This window comes from Branchiostoma floridae, chromosome 16, assembly GCF_000003815.2.
Source record: "Branchiostoma floridae strain S238N-H82 chromosome 16, Bfl_VNyyK, whole genome shotgun sequence".
NCBI lineage: Eukaryota > Metazoa > Chordata > Leptocardii > Amphioxiformes > Branchiostomatidae > Branchiostoma > Branchiostoma floridae.
In genome coordinates this window covers 12,640,742-12,651,995 of record NC_049994.1, presented here as the reverse complement: position 1 = coordinate 12,651,995, position 11,254 = coordinate 12,640,742, and the positions used below count along the sequence as shown (strand labels likewise).

The 11,254-nt window shown below is 39.5% G+C and overlaps 1 protein-coding gene across 1 annotated transcript; it reads left to right on the top strand.

Moving 5' to 3' along the window:
- Positions 1-1,179: 1,179 nt before the first annotated feature.
- Positions 1,180-9,326, top strand: LOC118403694 (phosphatidylcholine transfer protein-like). Its single transcript, XM_035802471.1, has 7 exons — positions 1,180-1,224; positions 4,097-4,244; positions 5,302-5,419; positions 6,124-6,203; positions 7,131-7,302; positions 7,712-7,779; positions 8,250-9,326. The coding sequence occupies exons 2-7, from the start codon at positions 4,113-4,115 to the stop codon at positions 8,337-8,339; spliced, it is 660 nt and encodes a 219-aa protein (XP_035658364.1). The 5' UTR covers positions 1,180-1,224; positions 4,097-4,112; the 3' UTR covers positions 8,340-9,326.
- The last annotated feature ends 1,928 nt before the right edge of the window (positions 9,327-11,254 follow it).

The window sequence follows — 11,254 nt, the reverse complement described above, 5'->3', positions numbered from 1 at the left end:
CGTGCTCTCCCCCCGCGCAGCTACGCTGCGCATTCGTGGCCTTCGGCCACGACCTCAGGTGCAACAGCATACGCGCCCCCCCTTTGCAAAATCCTGGATCCGCCCCTGGGCTAGGAATTGTAGCCCTTCGGCCTTAACGTGTCCAGCTATCTCAGATATCGTAAAATAAACTCCAGCCTGATACCATAGACCGAGTATATTTTTTTTTACACGTTTATGTCCGAAGCTGCTTGGATATGAAAAAAAATCCATGGATGGCGGCTAACATGCTGGAGAAGATTAGTACGTCCCTTCTGAGAAAAATGAAAATTTTTGAAAATCCATGCGTTATTTTTTTTGTGTGCAATTTTCGATGGCGCAAATTGATTGAAACTGCATAATAAACGTGTTATTTGGGTCCTTAGGCGAAAAAACGCATCACCGTTGTCGCGGACTGATACAAAAAGGGCGTCAATTGCCAACCAACTGCCCCATGCACATAAATACAACTCACGGACTTCTAAGGAAATTTAAGAAAAAGAAATGCTCAGCTATATTATATTAAAAGATCACCAAGTGATATATGGGGTACAACCATGCACTTCCGGCGTATTACCGCGCCCTTCCGCCCCGGTCAGATTTTAACTGGCTCCGACCCAAAACATCAGTATGATATCGTTCATTGTCAACTAGAGTATTTCTCTCGTTCATGATGTTATCTTTGACTTCAGTTTTCATTTTATTTCATCAATCCCTCAATAGATCAACGATTCAGTCAGTGTATGACTGACATGATTTACTCTAGCCCGATTAAATCTCGCTTATAGCAGCCCGCCAAACATCCGCCGGCCAGTTAGAGCCCTGGACAGCGGAGTTTGTGTTACACAGACTAGATTTACTCTAACCTGTTACCATAAAGCTTCAAATTAGAATCGGGTATTCAAATCATACGACGGTTGTTAAGAATCCTACATATATGCGGATATCAACATAATCTTGTACAGCCAATGTAGAAAACCTCGACATAAGACCACCGAGTACCTCTAAAGCAAAATGCGTATCTTGGTGAATTCTAATTTAAATATCTAGGATTACCTTATTGGCATCTTGGCTACTTCTAATTTGAATATATAGGATTACCTTATTAGCATGTTTGGGAACAGTTACTATAGTAGTAGACGGGTCATGACCTGACAAAGATCAGCTGGGTGTGCACCGGTGTCACAAAAGATAAACCTCCAGTCAGTAAGTCTTTCTCCAATTCCATACGATTTGATACTCACTCAATCGACCTGGGACTAGTGGGAGGCAAGTCTACGAAAACCTCGCCTTCCGCACTGGTGTTCCAGTGCTGAATCAATTGTCTGAACGGCCTCAGCACTGGTTTTCCAGTGCTGAAATTCTTTCAGCACTAGTTTTCCAGTGCTGATCGGCCTTGTTCGAGTGCTGAAACTCCCTCAGCACTGGTTTTCCAGTGCTGAATTTCTTTCAGCACTCGTTTTCCAGTGCTGAACTTCTGTCAGCACTCGTTTTCCAGTGCTGAACTGCCGCCAGCACTCGGTTACCAGTGCTGAAATCCGGGTCGGGTCAGGTCAAAGATCATTCAGCACTGGTTACCCAGTGCTGAAACTGCCGTCAGCACTGGAACCGAGTGCTGATATACAAAAACCTCGCCTTCCGCACTGGATTTACCAGTGCGCGAGGACACTTCAGCACTGGAAAACCAGTGCTATGAAATCTTCAGCACTGGAAAACGAGTGCTGACGTCTTTAAAGGACTGGAACGATGTGCGAACCAGTGCTAACGTCCTTCCAGCACTGGAATCTCCCAGTGCTGAGAGAGGTACAAGACGTAAATTCGAAGGAAAGATAAGTTATTTCGTGCAAAGAAAATTGTAGTTGTGCTATCCATTCATTATTTAATTGAATATATGTATTCTGTATAAGGGATATATATCATTTATAAAATGAATGAATGAATGAATGAAGACCTTTATTGCACATTTTTTATAAAGTACTGATAGCGGTACTAGTAAAAGGACGCAAATTTGACTAAAGTTACTTCGTGCAAAGAAAACTTCGTGTAAAGTTGTGTATTTTATTCGTTGTACATGTGTAATTGAAAGGTAGATATATGTATATGTGTAAGAGGTGTTTAAGGGATAGCTGTCATTATAACAATAAGCAACTTTATTGTGTGATTGTGATAGATATAGCCCTTTTGGGAAAGATTTGGGTGGCCCTGAAAAGGGCCGGGGTGCTGTGAGTGCCTCCTCGTTGTTGTTGTTGTTGTCGATGAAGAGGCGCCGCTGAACTTCCAAAAGGATGAGGTCTGCCATAGGTGACGTTTATAATCCAGTCTTAAGTTTTAGTAGTAGAGCAAAGGACGTATCGTAATTGCAAATTACTGTATATCTCAGAGTCTCCCGATCTCTCAGCACTCGGTTTCCAGTGCTGAATATTCGTCAGCACTCGTTTTCCAGTGCTGACGCCATCTTCAGCACTGGGTTCCAGTGCTGAAAAAGGAGGGAGAGGTTTTGGAGTGGGAGAGTCATAAAATGAGATAGGGTTCTTTGTAGCAGCAAAATTTGCTTGCTATGGCCAAGGAGGTTAACCTCCTTGCTATGGCCGTCTTTCGTGTCTAGGGGGATTGGGAGATCGCAGCATGCAGCATCATATGACCACAAATGTGACTGAACAAAGCCAGAATTTGCATGTAACATTGGGGCATTTTAGACTTCTTCAGAGAATCACACGTCTTTCCTAGATGACAGAGGCGAACCTTTCTCCCTCCCTTTGTTAAAGTCGCCCCTTTCAGGTATGCAAATCTAGTGAACACACATTGCCCAGGTACTGGGACAGGTGTACTGCTATATTAAAGGAGAGACACCTTTACAGGTGCCACCGTGTTATTCTCGTACCAGGTGGTTTGAAGAGCTGAAACATTGGTGATCACACCTGTATGGGTACTATAAGTGTATAGGTGTATGTTTATAATAGAGTCCCTGGACTGAAGATGATATGCAGGTATGCAGGGTCTATCAGCCCCTGTAGATCTGTGCACACACCTTTACCTACATTGTTGTAGGTGTGGTGAGAGGTGTTTAGTCCAATAGGTTGGGACCACACCTTTCACAGGTGTTGTGCCAGATGATTTAGACTAAGTGTGTTTATTTTTATGAAGCCATAATTACAAATATAACGCTAGTTCAACTTTATCCATAGGGAACCTTTATCAGTTCTTTTTAAGAACAATGTATTTAGGGATATCAAGTCGCTAGATGGTAATTTACAATATACAATAGTACAATTTGAAACTACGTCCACAGTACATCAACTTAATATCCCTGGATACCCTGTTTAGCTACACAACGGATATAGGTTTAAGGCGGATAAAGGTGAACTAACGTTACTACCCACGGAGGACATGATGGTTTCAGGTGTGATTGAGTGATGACCACACCTTGCCCAGGTATTGTATCAGGTGTGTAGGTGTGGGAGACAATAGTCATTACACCTGCAGGGTGCTATGCAGGTTAATGCAGATGTATTACAGCTTCACTAAGCTTACACCAAATAGCAGTTATTCAAGCAACTGGATATATATGATATTATATCCCCTTGCTTACATATCCCATTGCTTAAGTTACTTGTACTGCTGTTTGGCATATCCTATTTCCTTGATGTCTAATCTTCATCGAGTTGTTGACCAGCTTAGCACCTAGGACACAAGCTGGAAACAGACAGGCTAATTGACTTAACACTGAGTAACCCTATTATTGTTGCCTGCTTACTTGATTAGGGGGAAGATACCAAGAAATCTTTTTTACTCCCATCTTTTCAATTTTACTAGTCCTTGATTAGGGAGATCACACTGTTGCAAAGACTTAGGGGTAACATTAGAGTGTACGTCTTGCTTTCTCTGCTTGCTGCCCAAGTGCTATATAGAAATGGAGATAATCACTGCCCTTATAGATGGAAATATGTATGGAATTTAACTTTAGTTAGGAAATATGCTTAAGGGTGTTCAAATGACCTTTGGCATACTTGAAGCTTGTACATGTAACATTTCAGATATCACTCCCCTATTGATTATTGATTATTGTTATCAAACACAGATCAGCATCTCTACCGATGGCAGTGGTTACATTTGAAGACCAGGAGTTTGAAAACGTGTGTAAGGAGCTACAAAGTCCCCAGCTAGACGGAGGATGGGAGTTCTTCACAGAGTCACATGACGTGCAGATCCACAGATTATACAGGGAGGTAAGTGGTCATGGCTGGGTGATGATTAAATGTAGAGGTGATGCTCTGGGCTTTGCAGGTGTGGCTGTGGAAGCTTTTTATTGTGCTGTGTAGTGGGGACACCATGCAGGTTTGGTGTGAACTGCAGCAAACCTTGATATGCTTGTACTGTACTGTGAAAAAAAATTTGTTACATAGCTATATATCGTGTATTGTCTATAAACAGACCAAGGTGATATCTGCTTCTGAAATTTGGGGTTAAAGGTGAAGGTGAGGTTGAAAGTCAAGGCCAAATTATGGGGTTAAGTTGAAGGTCAGGTTGAAGGTACAAGGGTCAAGTCTGGTGGTGGGACGTTTCATCTAAAGTCTTAGTTGTTTTTTCTCGGAAGAAACAGCGGAAGAAAATGATAAAGACAGGAAGAATATGGACAACTTTGACAGGTACAATTTGTGGTATGACATAAGTCCATGAAACTGGTCTGGTGGTGGAGAATTGTTTGTATTTTTAACTTTTAAACAGGGAGTATCATAAAAAAAAATCAGTGAAAAATACTTGGGAGAAGGATAATATACAGGTGAAGATGTACATATTGTGTTAAAACAGTTGCACAATGTTTTCTTGTCACTTTGTCAAGCTGTACATATATATAGTATGATGACATGACGGTATTGGAAAGCAAACATTTCATCTTTTCTAAACAGCAGTATTAGACTTTCATGGTGACATTGTTTGTCCATCGTTTATCGATGAGGACCTCACACTTTATACCATATGTTATGATAAACTGTTCTACTCCTAAAGTTGGAGTTATGCACCTTGTATGGTTAACATCTTGTATGTTTTTTATAAGATACATAAAGCATACACCATCTTAACACATCATACATTTCCCTACATTATGGCTTTTTTATTTCTATCACACATCATAACATGAAACATATACATTTACAAATAGAGCCATTCAACTCTATCATACATTGAGATTCTAGTGTCATTTCGAATTCAAAACAACCTGTAAATGTTATTGTTCTTACCCACATATGTAACTTACACATTTGTGTGATTTGTACCACACAGGAGTCAGGTCTGTACGAGTACAAAGTCCTGGGAACGTTAAGTGACGTCTCTCCCCAAGTCTGTGCTGATGTCTACATGGACCTGGAGTATAGGAAACAATGGGACAGTTATGTCAATGGTAAGGGTCTATTAGTTTCAGTGTGTATAATTTTTGGTAATGTCTTAGAGATGGAACCTTCTTCATGCTACATGTACATGTATTTGATTCCATTCTATGGTCGTGATGATTTTGGTGTGACAGAAGTGGTTTATGTTTAGACCCTCTTGCAGCTTTTTGCAAACTGCAGGGGGAAACTTTCCACAGTTAGTACATCTACTACAGTGTATTGAAAGAGAAATCAACTTTGGCAATCCAGTCTCAGGAGACCATCAGTGCATATACTGTAAATGCAGAAATGTTCGCGGTGGATTTTTTCAGAGCATTAAGATACTACAGTGCATGGTGCTACCGCGAAATTAAATCCACCGCGAAAAGTCCTTTTTCCGCTAACGCGAAATTAAATCACCGCAAACTTAAATGCATTTACAGTATTGTGTTCAGTTGGGAGTATGAAATCAACAATTCCATACTATTTATTATAAAGTACAGTAAGAAAAGTATTCAATTCTCATATAGAATTCACAGGGTCTTACACATCATGCTCTACATGTATGTCTGTCTCAAGGATATTCATGGTGGTTCTTTATATTATAAAAATATTACTCAAGTTGTCATGGATCTTGTTTGTCTGCACATCAATATGAAGATTACATGCTTTTTATCTTTTGAAACACTATATCAAAATTAATTTTGATGCCCATTTTTCTGTTTCTTGTGTACAGAGCTGTATGAGAGGGAGGTGGAAGGGAAGAAAGTCATCTACTGGCACGTCAACTTCCCCATGTTCATGTCCAACAGAGATGTATCCTTTCAGGACTTCAATCACCTTTCTTTTCTCACATAATATTAAGTTATGAACTCCTAAACTTATGATGTTCCTCTATGATTACTTCCTCATATGATATAATGTTATTAACTTCTAAACTTATAATGTTACTCGATCATGATTATGCCTTACCTTCCACTATGCATGCTACAGTGGTTGGTGACCCTCACTCTTGACTTGAGGGTCAAGAGTCTGAACCTTAGCTCACCGACTTGCACGCCACTGAAAAGGGCCACAGTCCTTAGGATGGGACATTACACTGTGGTCCATTGTTTGTTCAAAAAAGCTAGAGAACTAATGATCTTGTAAATGGACTTTACACACCGTCACTGTACATACACTTAGCATCTGTCTTCACAACCAGCTCTGAGCTGAGCTAAACAGATTTGAGATCAGTGTTCATTTCCTACCAGAAATACATTTTGTATAGCATGGCTGAACTAATGACCAAGAACAATTAGCATTCATAAATGCTCACTCAACTGCCTTCCTCTCAATATTAGCCTAGATGCCAGACCTCCAATCTTAGTACAATGTACTATGTATTGTGTTAATCAGGGTCTAACTCAAGGGGTCTGTAGTTGAATTTCAAGGGGGCATGTTGACTCTAGAGCCAAAGAGTTGGTCTGTGTAGGCCCTGGAAACAGTCTGGCATCCATGCTATTCTTCTAAGTACTGTGAATTGCTATCAAACAATTCAATATATTGTATAAGGAAGTCTTTTGTTTTGTCATTAAGTTTCTTTTCTAAGATCGCACAGCATCCTGAAAACAGTCTATTCTTTTCTGCACTGTAAATTGATATCGACCAATTCAAGTTATTGGATGAGAAAATCTTTCTCTTTCTGTCTTTGTTGTTAAGTTCCTTTTCTAAGATCGCACAGCATCCTTGACTACACCACAGTATGTGTACATGCGTGAACTGCGTGAGTTTGATGTGGACTGTGGCCATGTGTGGGCTGTGTTGGCCCAGAGTACAACCTTAGGAGACGTTCCTGAGAAAGATGGCGTCATCCGCGTGGACGACTACAAGTGTTCGCTTGTCTTTGCGTCAGATGGTAAACAAGGAACAAAAGGTACCTCAATGTATTAGGTTATTCCCAGAATACACTTACTGAAAAGCTGATTTTTAACTTCACACTGTTAGAGGAAGCAAAATTTGTAGGTAATCATGTAAACCTGATAGCACTATTCATTATTTAGCTTTGTGTTGTTTAAGTAAAAAATGATGTCATGCATGTCCTGTAACTGCAAGAGCTGGCCCCATATCCTACAAAGCTATGCATATATTGTTACAAAATGTCAATCAATTTGCATATTACAGCAACTTTCCAAATGTCACAGGTCCACTGTCTGAACATTTAACATTATACCCTGAAAGTTTAGCATTGTATCTATACCCCATTTACATACAATATAAATGATAACATAACTTTAAGCTGTGGTCACTTTTCTTATGTCCATCGTTATCCTTTCTTGTTTCAGCCTTCATGTATTACTATGACAACCCAAAAGGGATGATTCCAACCTTTATCATCAACTGGGCAGCCAAGGTGAGTGCAGTGCCTCTTACTTTCTGCCTTGGTCCTAGTGACTTTGCCAGGAACTGCTGTTTGCATTAGTCACATTTATCCTTGTAGTATGACACTATTTCATCATTTGGACTTCTACATCTAATTAAACAAATAATCGACAGGAAGATATCAGAACAATATTGAAATGCCTCTTCAAACGCAAACTTGAAACCACCATAAAAATGCCTATTCTTTCTTCAGCCCACCTACCCCCTTGTTTGAACTGCGAACATAAAACCATCACAGACACTACAGTTTCTTCCTACTATGTAATCAAATCACAGTAAATCTAAAGATATTTACAGTGCCTTTATTTTCTTACCCATTTTTCGCATTCCAAGTTAAAATGAAGGTTTCCATGATGGAGGTGTTCACTGTAAAATAAACTACAAGGAGCCTATCTGACTTGGTTTCTGTCCTTGATCTAACATGATGTATTGTTTCCACAGACTGGTGTTCCAGGCTTCCTGACTTCTATGCAGAAAGCCTGCAGGAAATACCCAGAATTCTGCAGCAAAAGGAAAACTGCCACATCATAACACAGAGGAACTCACACATGTCACAAACTAGGGAAGACTGGATGTAGCAAATATGTGGCTAGATAGAGAGTACTTGAATAGATATTGGAGAAAATTGAGAAGCAAATTTGTGTCTAGGTGTTAGCAAAAATCAGTGTAGCAAAATATTGTGTCTTATATGTATTGAAAAATCTGAATTTGGCATAACTTTGTCTATATGTTCAGGAAACATTGGCTGTAACAGAATTTTAATGATCTAGATATGATAGTGATATAAGTTCTTCTTGTTTTTTCTTTTAAAAGCATGGTGCCAGAGTGAAATCTGTCTGTATTTCTGGCAATTTTATTAATTTATTAGAGGCACCGTCATAATACAGAATAACTCAAACATGTCACAAACTTCTCTTACATGTAGGAAAGGTTGACTATAGCAAAATTGTGGCTAGATAGGGTGAAAATTGAGGGTATCAACTATGGCTAGATAGAAGAGAAAACTGAATAACTGAATGTAGCAAAATGTTATCAGATAGAGGAAAATGTAGAAGATAGCAAACATTGGGGAAATTGAATGTTGTGAAATTGTCGCATTAGCAAAGGTAGCAAAATTATTGTTAGATAGAGGAAAATGTAGAAGATAGCAAAATTGTGGCTAGACAGATAGGGGGAAAATGATTGTTGTGAAATTGTGGCTGTTAGCAAAGGTAGCAAAATTGTTGTTAGGCAGAGAGAACATTTTGATGTTTTAATTGTTCCACAAAAGTGTGATGCCAGACTGAAATTATAAATCTTAGAGTAAATCTGGCATTTTATTGGTTTACCCAAGATGCATGGATTTTATTCGATTTTATGAATTTTAAAATCACGGCAAGAATGAGTTTTCAACTTACGTCATCAAACAACAAGAACACTCAAGAAATGAATGGTCGGAAAATTTCACACCGTTACTTGCTGTTTCTGTGAGTATGTAGAACGGTATTCTTTCTATGATTAAATTCTATTTTCCGGTTATTTTTCATTGTGTCTTGTACTGACTTTGTTTTCTCAATAGTAACCAACAAGTAGGTTATGACAATGAGGTTATGGTGACACATCTCACCTCACCAGTCCGGTAGCTACTCGTCACCTGTAGAGGCAGCATGACTTTCAATAAGTCTTCCACACAGTGACAGGCACACACGATGACACTGGCTACAAAAACACTGGCTACAAAAGGCCTGGTGTTTCACCTTGTCTTTTGTCCCCTAAACTAATTAGCCGCTTAAAAGCTTTCCCATGCGTCGCAGGTGGATTTTGAGTCTTTGTGACTTGCAGGATTTCCATGGATAATTCCTAGAAATTTGGAGGATTTCCGTAACACAACAAATCCCTGTCGCCTACGCAGCTTCAACCTAACCGTAAATGAACCGTAAAGGGCACATTTCAGGAATTCTAACAAAAACTCGTAACAGTGTTCACAAACAATACGTCAAGAATAGACACAGAGGCTTCAGAAGTTTAATCAAATGAATACATACCAGATTCCTTCATTTAACACATACAAAAAGTCTTTGAACAACTTTTTAGTGGCTCTGAGAGGTAAAATTCGGTCCGAAGACGACGGCCATTTCGCGGTAGCGGTTTGTGCGATGAACAGGAGCCGCTAGTATGTCATGGTAATTAGGAATGTAAAGAACGCGAACTGTTGATGGAATGACAACACCAGACGACGGAAACCTGTCACGGCAGACCGACCCGGGACAATGATGCGCAGAAGCAGGTAGGAAAGTGGGCGGACGGAGAGAAAGTTGCCGAAAGGAAAACTGGACGCAAAAGTACTGCGGAAAATATACATTTGCCACAACAACAAGAAAAAAATGTACATTTGTACAAATATTAACGTTAATGGTCAAGTGAAATTGCTTTTAAACTTAAAAGACCTAAATGCATCACCTCTTCAATTTCTTTATGTTTAATCACCGTCTGCCCAACCCACCGAAAGCTAGTTAAAACATATACAAACAGGAAACGACACTGGACAGTGTCTATATCCGTGGAAAATACGCATTATCTACTTTTGGAGCAGGTGATCATGACAATTGTGGATTTTATCTAGAAATAGCATCATGTTAGGGTATAAAGATGGCCAACTCGCTCTCTGTGCACTCAACCCAACACCTGTTGTCGATCGTCTTCAAGCAGCATCATGCAGCAAGGACAAGGTAGGAATCCTTCTTTAAAATGTGCCTTAATCCTCGTAGCGGTGCATCGAAAATATCTACCTTTTAAACATACAGGTGTCTCTTTTAATGCGTTGTGCATGTGTTAACCTACTGAGACACTTTGCTTTACGAGATGCACATATATACGCATCAACAAAAAAAGTTAGGACAGAAAAAATGTGTCAGTCGCCTGTCATCTTTATGATATACTGAAGACGTTTGTATGAATATATATGCTTTACGGCATTCAAAACAGATTATGTGATGTTTTTGCATTTCATAAGTATCCGCAGATCGCTATGGTGATCATTCAATTGTGTGTTTCGAGTTTTCAACAGTCGCAGGAGTAATCTAACATTAACGATCAACAGCAACAAAACATTCTGAAAAGGTTAATTCAATTGTTTAAAACAATACATAACAAAATTATCTCTTCTGTGTTCTCTTTTTTCTGCTCAACGTTTCCTCAGTGACGCATCACGATGAGTCACAAATTCCATTATGACATCATCGCTGGTTCTTAACTGTCAGTCACCTTTGTATATCAAACGCTTATGAAAAAAAGTACATTTATTGTGGCTTCTGTACGCTGGAGAATATGGTCGTCATTGTCCCTTCTCAATATAGAAATTACTCTTTCCTTTTGCACATCCATTTCGGAGACGGAACTTGCTTTTGCACTTCTTACCATCAAAATCGATTGAAATCTGAGTAGGGCAGAATAGATTCAAAAGCGCG